This window comes from Zosterops lateralis (assembly GCF_965231275.1).
Source record: "Zosterops lateralis genome assembly, chromosome: Z".
Lineage (NCBI taxonomy): Eukaryota > Metazoa > Chordata > Aves > Passeriformes > Zosteropidae > Zosterops > Zosterops lateralis.
This window is the reverse complement of record NC_139800.1, coordinates 45,681,551-45,703,737: the sequence shown is the minus strand read 5'-3', so window position 1 is coordinate 45,703,737 and position 22,187 is coordinate 45,681,551. Positions and strand designations below refer to the sequence as shown.

The 22,187-nt window shown below is 39.3% G+C and overlaps 1 protein-coding gene and 1 long non-coding RNA gene across 3 annotated transcripts in view; both read right to left on the bottom strand.

The window, feature by feature from the left end:
- Positions 1-7,345, bottom strand: part of GAK (cyclin G associated kinase) — a 68,280-nt gene extending 60,935 nt beyond the window's left edge. For both annotated transcript variants that reach the window (XM_083884207.1, XM_083884208.1), the window contains exons 1-2: positions 7,058-7,345; positions 916-977 (exon numbers count right to left, since the gene is read on the bottom strand). In XM_083884207.1, coding sequence (XP_083740333.1) covers positions 916-977; positions 7,058-7,199 — 204 coding nt within the window. In that variant the 5' untranslated portion in view covers positions 7,200-7,345. The remainder of the gene's footprint in view (positions 1-915; positions 978-7,057) is intronic.
- A 6,503-nt stretch (positions 7,346-13,848) lies between these two features.
- Positions 13,849-18,368, bottom strand: LOC310922780. The gene is made up of 3 exons (XR_014592489.1): positions 18,263-18,368; positions 17,618-17,698; positions 13,849-14,669 (listed from the first exon to the last, which is right to left on the bottom strand). It is a non-coding gene; the product is annotated as an uncharacterized lncRNA (long non-coding RNA).
- Positions 18,369-22,187: the final 3,819 nt, after the last annotated feature.

Below are 22,187 nucleotides of genomic sequence, written 5' to 3'. Positions count from 1 at the left end.
AAATATTCAGCAACAAACTTCAACTCACTCTAGACTAAACTCCTCCAGATTACGTAGCCCAGCTTTTTCCATGGTACTTGTGTAATCAGTAGCAAAATTAAGCATTATTGTTTCTAGTATTACCTGGATTTGCAGTCAACATTTGACTACAATCAGCCTAAGTATTGGCTACAAAAGTTTGGTTTTACAGAACAGGGGAAGTATAGTAATGGTTCACTTTTACCTGCTATTTTTCAATGGGACTACTTGTAGAGGACCTTCTGAACACATAGCATATGGCTTTGGTCACATGTTTTTTTACCATAGGATTTGGAATTAAATGGAAAAAGCCGGAGTTATACCATTATACTGATGGTATAATGCAAACTTACCTCTCCCACCCCTCATACAACTACCCTGTTTACAGCTGATTACCAGAACCCTCTAGAAACCAAGAATCCAGAGAAGTGTCTATAAAAAGTATCAAGCTAAATGTTTAATCAGAGTCAAAGTGTGGAACATTATTTTTAATACTAAGGAAATGTACTCAAAGTAAGATGGTAGGCTAAATCTGCTTCTGATGAGTGAAATAGATTCCTGCACTCCACTTCAGGTAACTTTGAAATATTCTTTTTACTCATGCAACAAAATGTTTTGGACTGGATCATTAATTTCTACATAAATAAAAAAAAAAAAAAATAAAGACCAGCAGCACCTAAAAGATGATTGCTTCCCCTGTTTGTCACCTGAATATGAAGTGCAGGGTTCCAACTGGAATGACTATGCTAAATAGTGGGCTACAAACATCATTAATATACTGGATTTTTCCAAGTTACTTACTTGCTCAGTGGTATGCATCAAGGACTAATTCTCATGCTAAAATATCAAGCTAAAAGACAGACCTTACAAACCTATAGTGAAGTAAATTAACATTACCTTCAAAGCATAATCTTTGCCACTTCCAAGATCTTGAGCTTCATAGACAAAAGCAAAACCTCCTACAAGAAGAAGGCACATTAAGTCAGTTTTAATTTCAATATTCAGGTACATCACTCTTTTTAGTCTAACAGAATCAATACATGAATTTAGATACATTTCTGAATGTATCAAGCACACATTTTTCAGCATCTGGTCCAGACTGCCAAAATTCAGCAAGAGATCAGATATTCTATTCCTTTCTTCTACACGTGCCAAGAGGACATTGACTTTGTTACTTTCCTGCATTTTGTTAAGTCTGCAGATGCAGATTTCTTATGAAGCCATTTTTTAAAAAGGTCCTTATAAAACCAAAACACAGTATAGCAAGTATTACCTGATAATTTCAATTACAATTTTTGGCATTACACTGCTAACATTTTGTATAAAAAACAGCAACTAAGGAAGATAAGTGCTAAACATAGACTTCCTATTTTTAAGGTAATTGTCATGCTTCAGGCTTTGTATTAAAAGCAGAAAGTATTTTTAAGCACTGAAGCACACCTTCCAATAAGGGTAATATTGTTACTAAATTGCAATGTGTTATACAATAAAATACTCCCAACTCCTTTTGTCAAACTATCTACTTTCTCAAACACTTCCTTCTGCTTAAGAACACTATGCAAACCTCATTGAGATACTAGAAGTTTGAGAGTACATAACCAGCCTAAGATATGCATTTCTACTTCAGTGATTGAACCTTATTATCAACTACAGAAATGCAAAACAGAATGGAGTTCCAGGTCTCCAGAGAAAAACTGGTGGTATCATGCCTGGTTAATTCCTACTTTATTGCACCTGCCTCATAGAGAATCCAAATGCTACGACCTACAAGATCACCTTTTACAATTAAGCCCCTCTCAAAACATCAGCTTCAAGTAAGATTCCTATTCTGTCATTTCATTCTTTCATCTGAACTGAATTCAGCTCCATACAACTTGGCTCGTTTCACGCAGTGTTTGGTTCACTACTACTGCAGCACTACAGCAGATGCCATGTTTAATTCCATGGATTTTCTGGGGTACCAAAGGAGTTAAAGTATGTTGTAAGGTACTTCTAACTTTTTTTTTTTTTAACCATCTGTTATCAGTGGAAAAAAAAAAAACTTACACAAAAAGCCAAACTAGTCCTACTGCTTCATTCTTAAGAGTAGTTCTACAGTTTGATGTCGGCTACCTTGAAGAAGTAGTCTATTAAAGCAGTTTTAACAGACACTTAATAGGGACAAGTTTACCAGCAAAACTTCTCTGCCGTAACAGTAGAGAAGCCCCCTAATATATTTTGCAAACATTCAGAAGAAATTATTTTAAAAGCACTTTCAACAAACCTCTACAAACACCTGTACAGCAGACCTGATTGAGGCAAATTGTAAAAAGGAAGTTTAGAGAAGAACAACTTGTAAGGAGGTCTAAAGAATGCAATTACATTTGGGGTGTTTTCACTTATTTTTTCCACTCATGTAAATGTTTGTAGACGGTTTTAAGACAGTTTTCTGAGGCTTTCTGTATCAGCAAAAACATCTTAGTATTCCCTCATACAGATCACCAGTGTAGAGATATGTACACCCACCCCAGCTATTGCCCAGAGAGACAGGTTTTGCATTGCTGAGGCATTTCAGAGCCCCATTCTCAGAAGACAGCCTGAGCTCCCCAAAGTCATCTAAGATAGTATTTTCTCATACAGAAACTGGGTTTATTTCTTTTCTGTAGACACAAACTCTCACACATCAAGGCTCACTACAGAGCACCACACCACCTCAAGAAAATCAGGAACTAACTCTACCTCATTTGCTTTATTAGCAAGCACCCTACACTTATCCTTGCACCACCAAAGGCCTCAGGCAGTGCTCCTGTCAGTGCTTCATCATTCTCTTATAGAGATTTGAAGACCCTTGCTTTTCCAATCAGGAGATTTGGATTCTCCCTCAAGTCAAACCTAGGCATCAAATAATACTGAATAACTTCACTGCATTTACACATTAAGTTGGATTTTAAACTGTTCTTTTTTATCATGTCCCTGTTTTTCACATCTTCACAAATTATTTTTTCAGATAAGCAGTTTCACTAAAATGACAGCCAGAGAAGCATCAAAATAGGGACACCAACCACATAACATTGCTTGCTACTGTAATTCACTCACTGTTTCACTACACACTTAACTAGTCATGAGAAAGCGAGGGTGTGAGTAGCTTCCTGTTTGTAACTATTTGATATGACTTGTCTACTCCCCTCCCAAATACTGACCAAATTTATTTCCATCAACTTTCAGTGGTTTATGTTTCAGCTGTAACTTGATTGAAATACTATAATTTTAGCTTGGACTGTAAGTTACAGTGCATCTCACCTGAAAGCTTTTCTACCAGAGTATCAAAACAGAAAAGATGCTGTGTTAATTGTTGCCAAGCATTGACTCATAGGCATTTTTTTCAAGTCCAGTAATGCATTTGTGTCCATTGCAAAGTCCTAGCAACACAATAAAACTGCCTCAAGAATGAAGGATAGCCCAAACTTAAAGATCTGTACATTTTCCCACACCCTTGAGAAACAGAGAGGTAGAATACCTTGAAACCTTCAGAGCTTCCCTGCAAGCAAGAACTGCTACAGCCAAGAAACAACAGCTTCAAAAAACAACTGTTCTGCTCCATGTCGATAACATTGTCTACATTTACAGTAAAGAGAATGCAAACTGGAAAGCTGCTAGGTCAGATACTTTAGTTGTTCTTTAGGAATCACCTTTTTTTTCCCCCACTATCTGTCAGTAAATAAAGCTAACAACGTTCACAGAAACTTGACATTAAGCATTATTTGTGTCCCTGCTGCTAGAGGTTTACAAATTAAATCCACTCAAAAACCTGGACTTTATTAGGTTATCATTATCCTATGAATCTAGGAGTTGCAGAGACCACAGAATTGTTCCTATAAGCTTGGCAAACTGTAATACTGCCTGTACACACTCAAAATACTAAGGAACCCCTGAAGTATCAGAAAAAAAAAAACTTTTTTAATTGCAGAAGTTTCACCTTGAAAGAAAGCAGCTTGTAACAAGTCATTTACCTATGTGGCCTCAAGTTATGACATCTATTTTTAAACTAAAAAAAAAAAATTAAAGTCTGTACCCATTTAAGTCTGTGCTATTGATATCTTTGTGACTAAGGAATAATGCATTCTTTTTCTCATCATGTTTCTCTTCTTGTGTACTCTTTTGTCAATGTTCATTACTCAAAGAAAGTATAAGAGTTCATTACATGTGAAGAATGGTTGTTAAATTTGTGCTACAGAACTTGCTTGTTCCCCATTTTTCACACAACCAAACACCTGCTTTATTCTAAATTGTTCAGTCTCATATACAAAAGAAGCAACAAAATTCACTAAATAGGCAGGAAATCTGTAACTATCTTACTTGAGATATATTGTGTGGGGGTCTGTGCAGTTAACCAGAGGATCCAAGAAAGCCATGACACCTGAAGCTATCATCATATCCAGGGTAAGTAGGGATTATATGTAAAGGCCCCCACCAAGGTCCTCTAAAATCTTACCTGCAGTGAGCTACTGAAACATCCAAGCAGAAAAAAAACCAGGATATCATATTCAGTCCAGTCTGTGACACACTTACTCTGTTCTTGCATTTAGAAGTATATCAGCACAAGAGATCATCATCAGCTCATCCCCTACATGTTGCTGTCAGTCTCCTGCAGCATCACACCGCATTTTCCATCAGCCCAGTCCAACCCCAGCACGACACCTCCATGAAACAACCAGGAAGATGCATCCAAGCGACCCGCACAACCAGTCTCAGCTTATAGCACAGCCAAACATGGATTTGCACCAGCAATGGCAACACTACAGAGCTGGAAGGAGTTGTGGGCTATGGGAACAACTGAACCTGTGCTGCCACACGACACCGTGCAACGCTAAACCACAGGCTCTGCTCACACCAGCTACAAACAAACCTGAGCGTACGAGCCAAAAGAAAAGGCTCTGTCTCAAATCCAGTTCACCGTGGGTTTGAAATCCAGATTCAGAAAGCTGCACTGGAATTTCCAGTAGAGAATTTGGCATGAAAGAACTGAGAAGGAAAATAGATTGTATATTCGTAACCATGGAAGGGAGTACTTATATGCCACAGTTGTGGACTCATGTATCAGAAGGTACCACAACATGTCCAGACCTGAAAGATAAATGCAATTTAAGCAAGAAATTAACTACATGCTACAGACAAATTCAAGTCCAAAGATAGCACGAGAGGCTAGGACTTTCATATTTTATATCTAATTTACCTTTATACTCAACATACTGCATGGGTTCTTTCAGACCAGCTACATTGGTTTGAAAATTATACTTTCTAGAAAAAGCAAGCAGCTAGCCCAATTTCAGTTAGCAAAATAAGGAAATAAAACAACATAAAATAAAACCATAACAGTCAGGCAAACATGGAACACAAAGCTGTAGTAGCAGAGAAATTGTCAAGAACTGTAGAGTTAAAGCATGCCTCCATTTAAGTAATCTTTATGTCATCTAACCTGGCATCTTTCCCCTGACATTTTACAATACCTGTGTCAAATTTTGGGAAACAATAGGCTGCTGTCAAAGTGAAGTACTAAAGCACCTGCTCCAGAACCATAACCAAATAGCATATATGCCTCAAAAACAGTTTCCTGCCCTAACTTTGCTTTGTTCTGCTGTGGTCACTGCCAGCAAGAATGTTACAGTATCAGCAGCACAGACAGTTCGTTTAGCATTCACATCCTACTGAGTGCTACATTTCAGTCCTGATTCTGACTGTAAAGAAGCTGTAAGTAAAGGCTGAAGGCAGAACAGGAGGAGGACATGACATTTAGCACTGTTTTAAATGCAACTTACTACATAAGAAACTGCCAGGTTTTCTCCAGGATCATATGCCAAAAGTGCTTGAGCATTCAAGCGACAAATATTGCCCTTAAGAAGATAAAGCAGTGAAGACGTAGTTACTGTTGTTTTACCGAAAAAAGATTTTGTAAGTAGATTACAAATGGTTTAAAGAAGCTAATCTTTAACCAAATTTTTCTTCTATGCTGATCACCAAGATATTGCAACAGAAAACTACTTAGTACCAGATAATTACAAGAAGAAATTACAGAAAGAAACTCCAATAACGAAAAGGAGCTCTAAATAGAGCTTTGAGGTATTTAACCTAAATAACATCAACCATGTCTACAAAGTTAATGAAATATTTAACTGCAGTAGTACAGAAAACTTCGTATTTTAGTCTTCTGAGACTAGCCTTCAATGGTTCTTCTGCTTGAGGAAATAAAGTATTTTCTCTGACCACAAGCCCAAGACAATCCAAATTTCTGCTAATATCTAAATAATTTACATCTATCAAACGTATCATCTTTTCTAAAACAGATTAACAAGTCGTGTGCCAGGCTACCTATCCGTAACTTGACTGAAACTGGAAACTGCCTTAGATATTTAACTCCTTGTACTCTAGCAAAGTCTATGTGTACCGTAAGACCAGCCTCCTGACAAGTGCGTTTAAAGCAAACACACTTCCTGCATTTCACAGTCTTCCAAACAACAGAGGCAACCTTGGATATTTGGCATAATATTATACACTATCACCAAAATAAATAATTTTTAAAAACAACCAAAAAAACCAAAACACCGCGTAATCCAGAATTTCCATTAGGTCCGCGGTAGATTATAAAGGCCCTGACAGACTGCAAACTCCTCGGAGTTCTGTTATGTGGCGAAAGCATTTTAAACCACGAAGCAAGGAAGAAGCGGCCACAAAACACAGCGGCTCTCTGCGGCCGTTCCTGAGGCGGGACAGTAACACCGAGCGCTGCTGCGACCCCCGGGCCTGGGGACACCGACCCCCGGGCCTGGGGACACCGACGCCCGGGCCTGGGGACACCGACCCTTCCCGAGAGGCCGGAACCGCCGCCCCGCCGCCGCCCGCCCGCCCCCACCCGGGCGCGGCCTGCCAAGGAGGAAACCCTCCTGGTACAGGAATAGGAGACAGGGAAAACGGGAGCCGGAGGCCCGCGGGGAAGCCCAGCCCAGCCCAGCCCGGCAGCGCCCGGGTCCGCCCCGCACGGCACGGCCCCGTCACCCGCTCTCACCCTCGGCGATGACCCGCTTGATGCGCAGCTTCATGTCGCCCATTTCCACCGTCTGCCCCACGAAATCGTTCTGGTCGCGGCTGGCGGCTCCCAGGGAGCCGGGGCCCGCCAGGAAGTCCAGGGCGGACTGGAAGAGCGACATGGCCCCCGGCAGGCAATAGAATAGAACGGGAAGGGAAGGGATAGAAGCAGAGTGGGATGGAATTGGAGGGCTCCGCCGAGGCACCGACAGCCGCGGCGAGAGCCCGCCCGTCTCTTCTGTCGCCTCCCGAGCCGCTCGCCCCTCTGCTCCGGGCGGCTTCCGGGAACGCTGCGTCACTTACGCGCCGCCGCCGCCCGCCGCAGCCCGGCCAGGCCCCGCCCCCGGGAGGAGCCCCGGCTCCGCCCCGCCCCCGCAGCGGCCCCCCATGGAGTCTGGCTCCGCACGGGCTCTGGGCTCCGCCCCGCCCCCGCAGCGGCCCCTCAGGGAGTCCGGCTCCGCACGGGCTCTGGGTTCCGCCCCGCCCCCGCAGCGGCCCCCCATGGAGTCTGGCTCCGCACGGGCTGTGGCTCGAAGCTTGCCTTCCCGCCCTGCCCGCGGCGCTTTCCCCCAGGAAGGGTCGCCATTCCCCCGGCACCGGTGTGTTTCCACACACCTGAGTTAACGTAGATTGGCGGTCGGCAAGAGGTGAATTGTCTCCCGTCCGCCGGCACCGCTTGCTCTTGGGCAGCACCTGTGCTTTTCCCACTGCTGGTGGCCTTTCTCGGTTCGTCCGCCCTCGGGATCTTCCCACGCCAGTCACCTTTCCCCGCAGCCCTGAGGGGCCCGGCCGCTGCCGTCCCTGGGCCCCGCTGCGGCACCGGGAGCGCTCTCGTGTGTCCCTGTGTGCTGTGACACCGGCCAGTGCCGGGCACACACTCACCCTCCCCTGCCGCGGCTGGGCAGAGCACAGAAAAATGTAACCAAGGGCTCACGAGTGGAGATAAGCACAGGGAGAAAACACTCCAAGGGCAGAGCAGGCTCAACTTAGAGATACAAAGTGAGTTTATTACTAACAGAATCAGAGAATAATGAGAAGTAAAATAAGGCTGTAAAAATACCTTTTCTTCCCCCAGCCTCTCCCTCCTTCCCACTGACAGCACAGGGAGACAGGGGGTGGGGGTTTGGTCAGTTTGTCACCCAAAGTTTTCTTCCACTGCTCAGGGAGAGGAGTCCTTCCCCTGTGAGACCATGGAGTCCCTTCCCATGGGAGACAGTTCTCTGTGAACTTCTCCAGCATGGCTCCAAATCTCACGGGCAGACAGTCCTCCCAAAACTGCTGCAGTGGGGGTCACTCTTCCATGGGGTGCAGCCCTCAACGGATTGCTTACTCCAGCCTGGGAGCAGGGCCCCTCTCTCCACTGGGTCTCCCACTGGATCACAGCCTCCTCCAGGCATCCACCTGCTCCAGAATGGGCACCTCCCCCACGGGCTGGGAGGGGATCTGTGCATCTCCCTGTGGATCCCCACGGGCTGCAGGGGCACAGCTGCTCCACCCTGGTCCTCACCACAGCCTGCAAAGGAATCTTGCCTCTGGCACCTGGAGCACCTCCTGTCTCTCCTTTTCCACTGACCTTGGTGCCTCACATGTTTCCCTCTCATGATCTCACTTCATCCTCTTCTCTGGCTAGAATTAAAACTGCACGCCTACTTTTGTTTTAATGTCTTCTTAAATATGTTACTACAGAGGCATTACCATCATCTCTAATTGGCCCAGCCTTGGTCAGCAGCATGTCCATCTTCAGAGCCATCAGGGATTGGCTCTGCTGGAAGCTCTTCAGGTGGAAGCTTCTAGAAACTTCTCACAGAAGCCATCTTCATGCCCCCTGCTGCTGCCAAAACCCAGGCCATGCAAAACCAACACACAACACAAGTGTTGGGAATTACCATATCTGCAGAAAGTGTCAGCCTGTGTTTTTACAGGTAAGGCTGACACCTCCGTGTGTTTGGTAGATCCCAAACTGGTCAACTCATTTCCAGAATAAGGCTGTATTGCCCAAGACAGCAGATCACTAGAAGCAAGGCTTGTCCCCAAACCTTTTGTTTCAGAAATTACACCAAAAGTCAAGATTCTCTTTCAGAATTTTAGTTGTTACTGTCTGCACTTCGCCAGCAGATTTATCACTTTGAGACAATCCCAGACATCCCCATATTCTGTAAGATTTCAGGTGGCCTTGGCTACTTTCTCCTGCACAGATGGCTGGTTAAATTTTTTTGAAGTTGTAATTCTCAATCAACGTCCATAAACTAAATACTTGCTGTTCTTCATGCTGTGTATAAATTACAGGGGCATGACCTCCTGTGATTCCCTCACTTTTCTGTAATGCTTGGTCAGTCAAGAAGTGTGGTCTTAAAGGCAAGCAGATTTACATGGAGATCCCATGTTTTTATAAGTTTAATTTAAAAAAAATTATCAAAGATTGTAATAGAGAACTTCCTTCTAACTGCAGCAGAGATCAGCTGCTATTTTTCTCTTTCAATTCTCCCTGTAATAAAACTTCTTTTGTTGCAGTAAATTATACCACCAATACTTCTTTGAAGGAAGTCCTACCTGTAGGAGCATCTTACCTTCAGTCCTGCTTTGGTGTCTGACTTTCCCGATTATTTTTGTTCGGGCCAATGCTGTAATTATTTTTTTACAAACAAACACTGTTAGTTAGGTTTGCTAGACCATATTGTTCCACTCACTATCCCTTGTACCATTCAGCTGCATCTTCCCCTTCAAAGACTCGTTCATAAAAGGCCACTGGAAAAAGGACAGGAATTTCTGTAAGGAACCACAGAAGCAATCTTTCTCGTTTTGAAGGTCTAGGTTTTATTTCAGTAGCTTTCTTGTTCCCAAATGGAAGACTGATTTAGATGGAATATGAGGCTACTTCCTATTTGTTCAGCTTAAGTGATGACTGAGATTTCTGATGTAACTTCAGACTGAGTGACCTGGGCTAAATTAACCTCTTTTGGATATTTGGGGTTTTGTGGGTTTTTTGCTAACCAGCTTTAACCCTGTGCTAAAATTCCCTGACTATTTCACTGCTAAGCCTAACATTTATCTCAGCTCAGAAGAGATGTCCCAAAGTCAGAAGAAACAGCTGAGGATGACAAGGCAGCAGGACTTTATTTGCTTCAGCAGCAGCATGCCTGATTGAAATGCCATTAAATGTATTGTCTGAGAATCTTGTTACTCTATCAGTGTGCACATTTTTAATGTATAAAAATTACTAAATAAAATTCCATCCATGAAAACTGATTATATTTAAAACTTTATTGGTTTACTGCTTATGCAAGAGACTTTACTGTTGAGAAAGGCTCTTGACAAAAATAATCAAAATTCCAGTCCAAAAATTATATGCAGCTAGGGACCAATTGTGAGATTTGATAATAAAAGCTCAACCAATTGTTGCTTGAAATTTCTCAGATAGGTCAGTGATAGCTTGCAGTGGGAACTTGTTCTCAGAAAAATTGCAGAAGTAACTCTCTGTTACACATGAAGGACATATAAGAAAATATGTAGGATAGGCAGCAGGAATGTCACACTTGAAAAAATTTGGATGGTTTTGGCACTGCAACTACTGCAGGTAAGACAGGAGATCCTTGATATGAATTCAGCTTTTCTGGATTAAAAAAGTTTAAAAGAATATTTGCATAATATTTTACTGACCTGTGGTTTTAAATATCCAAGGTCATACTGGAGAGGTCAAGCAGATTTTTCAGTGAGTGCAGAAGGCTCTGCAGTGCTGGTAGCTGACCCCATTTTCATTTATTGTGGAGGCAGAAGTGTAAAATGCTACCATTTTTAAGACTGCATGGTCAGAAAAAAAAGTATTCTTTTTATTTATGCAGCTTGAGAGGTCTATGGGGTTTTTTTAAGTTGCTAAAGGTGGTAAGGCTTATCCATTTATATGCTGGCACAGTTCCTGTTGAAAAGCAGAGAAAAACAAGGTTGTGCCATCTGTTACTAGTTTGCATCCCAGTTCTGACAACCACACTGTACTCCAGTGGGATGCTTCAGCTCCTGATTAAAAAGCTCTGCTCTAACCTTCCCCTTTGGACTCTCACGTAGTCTTCTTTCTTCCTCAGATTCACCCAGAATGCACTGCAAATCATTCTGGCCAAAAACCTTGGTGGGGAAGGTGGTAAAGGAGGGATTTCTTCTTGTGTCATAAGGTCAAGGCAGGGCAGAACCATAAACTGGGTAATTATTAGATAAAAAATTCATTTTGTCTATTAGCATGTAGTAAAGATAGCACTTTAATTTTCATTCCAGTAATTGCTTTCAGCTTCTTAGGGATTAAATTAATTAAACAGCAATGAATTAGTATTCTACTTTGGATTTCTCTATGCAACCTTTAATCAAAATATGACTAGAAAATGGCACACATAATAATGTCTCCATAGATCTAGATAGAGTTCATTAGGTTCAGCACAGCTGAAAATCTGTTTTAGAAGTACAATTCAAAAAGAAGATTAAATACTTGTTCAATGTTTGTACTTTTTATTGCAATTGCTCTTGTGATATAGTCCAGAAGAATGAATCATAAAGCTAATCCTCAGACAATGCAAAGAAAAGAGGCTTGACCATTCTTAATTTAATATCCTTGATTTGCATGCAGATAACCCTCAGATCTTTCTCATTTCAGATTTCTTCTCAGATCACAAATATACCAAAGGCACTCTTAGAGCCAAGCTGGCGCTTCTGTCCAATCATTTTCTTTCCTAAGTGGCTAGTCTACTGATACTGTGCCCTTTTGAAAGATTTAGGTCTAGTTCTGCCTCACACAATCCAGCAAGAATCAGCAGCTTTGGGTAGTGAACAGGCAGTAATACCTCTGTGTTACACCCAGGTAATTTTGTGCAGCACAGATTTTTCATTCATATTGCTTTTTCTATTAGTTGCAAAATATAATGCACAACCTGTTGTGGTCTTCTGATGTACATTTTTTTCCTTATGCAGATTATCACCTGCTATATGTTGGGAGATTTTTTTTTTCTAACTGCATATTTCAAATAAGAGCCTCTTCATTTGATATTAAAATAACAAGGTAAATAAAGCAGTATTTGAATCATTTGGAAATAAAGATATTTAAATTGATCTCTGTGTATGTATGCTACATTCTAATTTAGCTAAGTTTTCAGCAATAACTGCTGTTATTGATTTGGGAACCCTTTCTTTATAGCTGAGTTTCTAGTTTAAGTTATTCTTTTCTAATAATAGGAAAATATGCCAATTATTAAAAAAAATACTTCACTGGTTTTGTGGAGCAATAGCTTTGTCTCTAGCTTTGGATTAGACACTACAAAGTTAGCAGATGTATCTTTTCTCTGTTGGCTTCAAACAAGGCCTATATATTTTTGCTCTTCTTTAGGAAAATTTTATATAGGACAATTTAGCTGCCCTATATAAATAAAAATAATTTACTGGTTATTAGAAAACTTGCTGAAACTTGTGGACAAGGTCTCTGGAGATTGAATGTAGACCGTACGTGTTCCAGTCTGTAGTTAGAGATTTCTTCTACAGTTGCTGCTCCTGACTTCCTTGAAACACCAATCAATGACAAGGGAAAGAAAGATTTGGGGTCTATCCAATTCCTCAAAGAAAAGGTCTTTAACTTTGAAGCCAGAAAGCAAAGTGAAAGAAGTGTTTCAGGAATGTGTTCTTACAGTCTGAAATACACTGCGGGGGTTTTGGGTGGTATTGCTTTATTTAATTGTTTGTTTGTTTGTTTGATGATAAGCCATGATGAACAGACACCTCAATTGGACAAATAATTTCTTTATTAAATTTAACAAAAGATTTTTTTTGTCAAAATTGTCTTCTTTTGTGAGAACCAAAGTATCACTGTTCACTTTGGAATGGTGAAGTATCATGGCAGTAAATTTGATACTAGCTGTAATTGAGACAGCTGCAAAATTGAGACTATATGCCCACTTACTGAACTCTCTTTCAAAAAGTCATTATCGTCATTTTACTATGTGGTCATCTCTGCAATCCATTTAAACATTGTACCCCTACATTACTAATAGTGGAACTTACTCTGACATTTCAGAATTAGCAAGCTGCATTACCATTTCTTAGACAATACCAATCTGAAGAAATGTTAATAAAGGTTAATGATAGATTTTATGGCCACGTGCAAACTAAACTGGATTATTTTTAGGCAAGATATGGTCTAGGGTCCTGTGATAAAAAGGAAAACTTGTCATTAAATTAAAAAAAGCTGCAAAAAATCCCACAAAAGAATTACAGAAATTATTTTTATTTTCTTACAGAAGAAAAATGTGCCTCATGTATAGATCACAAGGATTGACTGCAGTACTCCTGTGCTAGATCAAGTTAACTGTACCAGGACAGGTAAGGTGCGGGTACAGATGTAGAGTGACCTCACCAGCTCTGGTCTATCAACAGACCAGTGGATTGATCAGTCTTTGCATGAAAAGAAGAAGCTTTTAAAAACTTGCTTGAGACTAAGGATATAATCAGCTACTTGCATTTGGTTAGACTTATCACTGGAGCCTTTATCTTTCTGTTAACAGGGGTGACGTAGCCGTATTGCTTAGCTGTTCATTAAAATTCCCTGATATTACAGCAGTTATAGCATTCCAACATTGTGTCTTGGTAATCAATTTAGTGATAAATTTGCTTGACAGAATTTTTGATATTCAACCATTATCATCCTCTTTAGTCCTCAAAGAGAACCTAAATGATTTGGAATGCCCTCTCTGCATTTTATGCTTTCAGCCAGAAAAGTGAAAGGAAAGTCATGTCTTCCAAATGTTTTTTACATTTTATTACATTTCAGAAGTGGCCAAAATAAACTTAATTGAAAATTTATACAACCAATTCCAATTCATGCAAACATGGAAAATTCAAGTTTGAGAGAATGACTATAAATGAATAAAAGAATCACAATATAGAAGTTCATCAATTGTCACAGATACAACTACAAAACCATAATGTTCAAAGCAAGCAAATAATGCTACCTAAGAGGTATGTGTAGTGACCAATGTTCAGAAATTGGTGTTTTTACTGATTTATTTAAACATAACTGAAGCACCTTAACTAAAGCTGTAATCATGGAAGTTCTGGCTGAAATAATTACAGCAATTCGTGCTATTTCTGCTCTCCTCTCACAGGGAGCTCCTAAAGTTACTCACCAACTTCATCCACTTCAGTACAAAGTAAGCAATAGCAGACTTCCCTGGGAGAATAGGAATGACATCAATATCCACAGCATTTTAATGTCTGATCATGTCAAAGACCTAAATTATTCACATTACCCAATACAAGCTGAATACTATCCTAGATAGGGCTATGTGCATTAAAACTGTAAGGAGACTGTGAAAGTTAGAAATCAAATACAAATAATTTTCAGGATACCTATTAGCTACAGAATGGCATTTTTAAAAGAGTAGATACAGTCTTTTCTTCGATTGCTTGAAAGTTTACCTAATTATTAAACCACGTGTCAATAATGTGAATAATTTTGGAAAGTTTAAAACACAAGCTTTTGGAGTATTTCCCACGTAAATTCTTCTCTTCCAAAGGGCCTATAACATGCTGTTTTTTCATATATTTGCCTCTTCAAATCCAGCTCCCTGAAGGAAAAAAAAAAAGAATAGTCTTACACTTAATTCTGCTCCAATGTATACCATGATCTAGACACATCAGAGGGATTATCAGTATCATGCCTGGAAGATAATAAAACCTAGGTGTTATTTTCTTCCCTACACAGATTTACAGAAGGGGGAATAGAGAGCTTATTATTTAAGTGCCTAAAAATAGTGAGTTTTCCTCCAATGTCTAAGAGATAAAGTGAGTATGCAGTTCGTCTTTATAAATGTTGCAGTCCAGAAGCATTTTAAACAGAAAAAAGTTCAGTTATATCTGGGCAAGCATCAATGTGTTTTCTGTTATTTCAAGTGCTATATAGAATATTTTCTAATGCTTCTGTGGCAAAAAGAGAATGATCTCAAAAGAAGCTGCCAAAGGTGATGATGATCTACAAAATTAAGTAACTGTGGAAGTTTAACTGCTTGTGTAGAGGCACAAAGTTTCTATTTAGAAAAGAGCTTTACATGACATAATTACGACCAGATAAATCATAATGAAGGTGCATATTATGTTTATTGCCTTTTAGCCTGCATAATATAGTGGATGGCAGCTGTGATAAATCATTAGCTACAGGTATCTATGTAGAAGTTTCTCTTAATTTCATGAAAGACCTGAAACATTTTTGTCTGCTTGGGCTTTCTTCTGTTGATATAATCTTGCTTCGACTGTCTTTGAAAGCACACTTAAAATAGATGATTCATGCTGTAAACTGCTGGAGAGAAGGTTGGTGGAGAAATGACAAAGGAATGAAAAAATTACAAATAGTGACAGGATAATGAATACGCATTCTTGTAGTTATGTGGACATTTATGATGTAGGGCAGCTAAGTCTTGTTTCAAGTAATATTTTGTGCAACATGGTCACATGCTGCAATGGCTACTGTAGGAGTCGTGCTTGATGCTAAGCCAAATGCCATTGAAATATGACTGCTGACTAAATGAAAAGTAATGTGAACTGTGTCAATGAATAGGAGATTGAAATTGACAGCCAGCATCATTTATAGGATTTTAAATATGGTGAGGTGATGTTTAACAAGGAAATATTCACTCAACAATGCTCATGGTTTATTGCCTGCTTTCTTCCTTTCCTACCTGCCTTCACCTCTTCCAGGATTATGAGAGCATATTTTTAAAATGCAGCATTCTTCAATATAAGATATTTCAAGATAAATGTCTAGGAATCACCACACATTATTAGCCATGAACTGCCATAATGATAAAGCTAAAGAACAGTTTTGATTATATTTGTGAACTGTTAACACTTGGAAAACATTGCTTTATAGCAGTAGAAGTTGCCATAATGCCTTGCATTATCTTTTACTATTATAGTTATAAGTCAGCTCTGTTCTCATCATATATATTGCATATTTTGAAAAGGAATGTAAAAGGCTGAGCACACCAGCAGAATGTTGATATAGCTTGTTAGAAAAGTATTTCCTTTTTAAGGGACAAAGAAAGACTTCCTATTCACTAACATGTTGATTTTTTTTTCTCCTCAGAGACAAATATGCTCAAGATTGTCCTGAAACATAGAGAAATTAATAATTTTAATAGCTCTGGATTTAAACCAGAAGTGAATAATTAAAAGCATTTTCCTCAAATAATGAGATAGGTAGCATTATGTTTTAACATTTTAGAACAGCTTTTAAAATCTATATTGCTCAAAATGACCAAGTATGTGCATGGACTTGAGTTCCTGCTGGTATCTATCTCAGGCTTGAACTCCTGTGTCAATTTCACAGACTTAAAGGAGGAACTCACAATGTGGTTGCTCCCTTAAAAGCAGAAAGACATGGTGTTTCTCTCCATTACTTGAGTATTTCACAAAATGTCTAAGAGGTCCAGGTTTGGTGAAAATCAGCCAAGAGATTAGGAAGTTACTCTGAACTGAGAAGATAAACCTGTACCCTTAGGTCTCAGGAAGCCATACTAAAAAAAAGGCAAGAAGCTCTGCTGCCTTGAAATTTACATAAAGAATCATATGAGTTAGTCACGGAGACAAATAGTGAAAAATGCTAGGGTCAAATTACAGCTCACTGGAATGTAGGTTGGTAACTGCTGATAAGGACAGGTACTGATCTGCTCCTCTCATCCACTCCTTTCTTCTCTCAAAGAGTAATTCCCATGCTTTGTTAAATGTAAGGATTGTATTTGTCTAAGGGAGCTGCTGTTTGAGGCCCAGAAATATTCCAGAAATGGTGGCTGCAAAAAGCAGTGTCAATAGGTTTGGGTTTGCATGTTCTGTTTGATTTCAGGGTAGCCTCAGAGGCACATCTGATCACAAGGGAATTTTCACTCCAAGAACCTTCATTCCATGGCTGTCCTTATTCTGGTTTTTAAATTTATACAGTAGTTCAATTACAGTAGTTTCTTTACAGTAGTTGAGATCTTAAAGAAGCATTTAAGAAACATTTGTTTATAGTTAAGTTTAGTTGACTCCAAACTGTGACATGAGAGCACCAAAGCCTTTCAGCTGTCTCATAAGTTGTTACCACCTGAATATCAAATACACAGAGCCCAACACTTCTTTCAGAAAGAGCCAGTATTTCTGTTACCCTTCAGATAAGGCAGAGATATGGAGAGCCTTACACACTCTGTAGACAGACTGGAAAGCCTAACTAAGTCTAATGTTAAACTTTAATTCTTCTTCACCAGGAACACTACCACCTGGCTAATGAATTGCAACACGGCTCTCTACCAGGGTTACTGGTATAATTTAGGCTGTTTACTTATTCAGTGCACTCTGCGACCTGATTTATCAACTGGCTCTTGTATGTTGTACTGGGTGCATGGATGAGGTAAGAGCAGAAATTATGTCTATTGGAGATTTATGATGAAGGTGACTTTCTTGAAGTTATAAGCTAGATAATTAAACTGTAAGAGAAAAAATTAAAAATATGATTCCACACAGTAAATACTAACATCACACAAACCTTATAATAGCTTCAAGGCATAGATCAAAGTTTTTTCTGGACAATTTCAAGCAGTTCTTCTTCAGATCTGTCCAATATTCCCTAATGGAGCAGTATAAAGGCAAGAGGGTGTGAGACAAATAGCCTATGATAGCTGTAGAACGCAAGAATATAACCCAAATAAAATTAATACAGTTCTTTCTGCTTTTTGCTTAAGAGAAAGAAAAGGCTTATCATATGTATTAAGGTAGAGTTTATTAACATCCTGTTGCCATAAGGAAAGTTTTTGCAATTTGTCTTTTATGTTAGAAAAATATTTTTTCCTCAGAGCCTGGTCAAATATCAGACATAGGTGACATTCCTTTAAAACAAAAGAGGTACTTTATGTCATCCTCAGCTACTGTTATTCTTCATCCTTCAGTTTCAGCTAGACATAAAGATTTCATGCCTTAAAGACTGGAGACTCTGAATTCTATAAATATTTATGGCTTGGTTTTGGTTTTTTTCTTTCTTTTTGTTTTTTTAGAAACTGTTTTAATCATGACTATCTTCCACTTAGCTAATTATGAGATTATGATGTCCATTTGCCATTAACCAATAAGCTCACAATTCTTTATAACACTAAATAGTATGGTGCTAATATACATCTAATTAGACCACAGTTACCTCTCTTATCCATTTTTTTCCTTTTGTGAGAGATGGTTAGCATGAAAACAATATCCATAGGAGACCCAGCTCAGTCGTCAGTCTCAGTGTAGCACACAGACAGTAATGGGCTGAAATCACTTTTTGCATTTCCACTTGACACATTTTTCCTTTTGTTAATCTTTAATCCAGCCTTCAAAGACTTCAAAGGACATTGGCTTTTTTGGTCTTCTATCTTCCCATCTTATCTTCATTGCTAGTACCAGAGATGTCCATAATTGTCTGTTAAAAAGATCACTCTTTCCTTGTCTAGAGACAGGTTCAGGTATTCAAGGAGGGTCTTTGAGAATTAATGGAATAACAACATTCCCACCTAACTCAAAAATAAGTGATGTAGATGTTCAAAAATTACTCTCAAAATGTGCATTTGAAGAGATAAGAAGTTTGTCTTCCTTCCCTCAGAAAAAAAAAATCAACAATTTGCTAACCAAAACCCATTCGTGCTTGGTTTATTCCCGATCTACACTTGTCTTGACCAACTGCAAATTATCAGGTGTCAAACACATGTACAACATCTGAAGCAAGAAGCCTTGTTGCTAATTGGGATTTCTGGATACTGTGTTGTTGATCATAATCACATCCAGTGGACTTCTCCTCTGCTCCATTGAGAAAGAAAAAAGTTTTAAACACACTACTGCAGTGAAACAGTGGCCAAATCCCTGCTACATTTTACTTACTTAGGAAATATTATGTAATTACTTAGGATATAGCAGCTACTCAGTACAAGTATTTGTATAAACTAGTACTGCAAAATGCCTAGGCAAAGATCACTGTTTAATATCACATTCTGTTCATGTAAAAGTGTCAAAGTGTCAGTAAAATATCTCTTTCTACTTCCTTGACTTACTTATCAAAAAAATCCATGCACAAGGAAGTGAATTGTTTTTTATCTAAGCATATAAGACTAAGGAAAGTTGTTCTTGTCTTAAACACTAAAACGGTTGAATTTTGCTTTTAGTCACACCCTATACCAGAGGAGAATATTAGGAACAAATTAAGATAATTTCAAATGCAGCTTAAAACATATTAGTTACAACCAATATGACCATATTACAACTTGCAAGTCAAACAGCTACATCAGGAAGTGCTCCCATAACTGTAATGTGCTCTGCAGGCCAGGCTGGGGTGCCGGGCACACAGGTATATGCAGAACACCGAAAATGCAAGGATGAGGCAAAGAAGTACCTAGCCCTGGGATGACAAAGGAGTTGGAGAAAAAACACTACTGAGAATGCAGTCTTTGTTTCAGGACCATCCTGGCCTGTGTCTTTGGTTTCCCTCACAGGGCCACTAAAAAATTCCTTGAGCTCCATTCTACTATGAGAAAAGATTTTCTGAAACTGGAGAGAGGCTGTGATGGTGGTATGTACTCTGAGACAGAATTTGTGTTTCAGAATTTGATATATTACTTTTACAATTGCTTTTACCTGGGTTAATACTCTTCTACAGAAACCAGCTTTCACAAGAGATTTTGCAATCCAGCGAGCTGCATATGCTGCAGAACACTTAACTCTGGAGAGATCTTTTCCAGAGGATGCACCTCCACCATGGTCTCCCCAGCCTCCATACCTATCAACAATGATCTTCTGGCCAGTTAGTCTAGCATCAGCCTGAAGGACAAACAACTAAATTTATTCACAAGACACAATAGCTCACCCAATCTCATATTAGGTACATCTAGAGTACCGCTTTCTTTTGTATTTGTCATGTATATGACTCTGTTCAGTGTTCACATTCCCGTGCAACTGCTTAATGAAAGAGTTCAGTAGGTGGCTGGAGTACTCTTCAGAAATGGTCTAAGCCATCTGTGCTGCAGTCACTTTTGAAAACCTTTAACAATGCAGCACAACTGTAAATATGATAAAAAGAATGCTCCCTTCAAATCAGCAATTATGAAATACTCTCTCTGGGTTACTGGTCAAAGTCTTCACTCAGCAACACTTAGATGAAGGCCAAGAACTTAGAGAGATAAAAACAGGTCACATACTATCTAAAAGGTTAGCGAGCTTCACCTAGAAACACACACAAAATGGGAAACAGGGGCTTCACGGAACTGCAGCTCAATGTTGTCACCACAAGAGTACTGAGAAATTCTAGCTCAGTTCACGTTGATGGTTCAGTGTTGACACAAGCGATACTACACTTCTCTCTTCTTTCTTCCTTCCAGTGCCTCTGATAATGATCCCAAATTCTTGCATAGATTTTGTCTTCCTCCTACAACTTTATGAGTTGATCTAGCTTACTCAATCAAGAGAGATATACTGCCTCTCAGATTAGTAAAGCTGGCAACTACATGCTGATAAATTAACTCCAGAGTGCTGAGAAATTCCATCCTAAAAGAGGATAAATGGCATAAATCCACTTTTTTAAATCTCCAAATAAGTAACATGGGAGCAAAGCCAAATTTATGTCTCAATTAAAGTGGCATCTCTTCATTATCCCAGTGCAATTAAAAGTACACATCATAGTTTTAATCCTTTTGAACTCTTTACACAAACTAGACAGTTTTGTGTAATGTAACTTTTTACAATTTCATAGCTAGCAGTGGCTTTCTTGTCTAGTGTCAACACCTAGAAAGCAGAACTTATGTCAAATTCTAATGGTTATTGATACTTGGTATGTTAAGTCTCCCTTGAAATTTGTTCAGCTTTGTGAATAATTTCAGAGTAGATATCAGATAGATTTTTATTTCTGGTTTTAATTTTTACTGTGGAAGTGAAGAGATACTTCCAGCCAGCCATTTTAGCACATAACTTAAGAACTGGATTTTCCTTATTTAAAATACTTTCTGGAGCAAGACAAAGATGCAGGAATGTGTACATGTGGCTCCCTGAGCAGGTGTAGCTTCAGTTTAGGTGACAGATATCCAGTAGTAAAGCTCCAGTAGAAATAACTGAAGCTTCCTTAAGAAAGCAAAGACTTTTTGGTTAAAGGTATACCATTCCATTGCACTACTGTTCAAGAGATCATTTACAAGCATGTGGTGGAATCCAAGTCTACATAGGCTGTTATTTATCAAAATACCATAGCTTAGGATCATTTCTACAAATTCTTCACTTGGAAGGAGATCATAAATGGTGCCCTCATCAAGGTACTCCTCTGGAATGACTTTTTAAACAACTTTCTCCTTCAGCTCATTCTGTACTTGTTGTAGCAGTACGCCCGGTGCATGATTTACTGAAACCACAAGTGTGTACACTTGGATGGGCTCCAGTGCACCATTACATTCCTTGTATTCCATTGTGACCTAGTGAGGGAAAAAATGTATGGTGAATACTCAGGGCCAAAATGAATGCTCAAGGCCAAAATCACCTCTCTGAAAGCTGGAAATGAACTTCACAGTTATTTTCCTGCATCTAAAGATGAACAGAGATGGAAATGGGATGAAAAAACAATAGATTGTCAACAATGCTTAAACTCACTGTAGGAAAGTAAAAACACTATCAAAAGGGTTAACATGTATTCCCACAGAGAAATAAAATAACAAAAAAGAAAGCTACAAAATCCCATGATTTTACCAATTGATGCTAATCAATCTGATTTACTATGTTAACATCACTTCAAATTGTGGATTAGCAAAGTAAAGCCAAAATAAATTTTGGAGACCCCTGCTAAAATGAAAAACTGTAGATAATATGATAGGCTGTATCCTTTACTCCCTTCTACATGGCTTTTACACACATGCAAGTATAAACTGGCATTGCTCCATCCTTATTACCTGTTTCCTTAGAGACTAAAGTGGTCTCTCTGCTTTCCTACTCTTCAAACATGCTTGAATAGATAAATCAGCCTGTTGACATGTTCTGTACACTCCTAATGAGAGGCAGAGACAGAATCCATGTTGTATAACTCAGTTCACTTGATCCACACTAAATAACAGAAATTA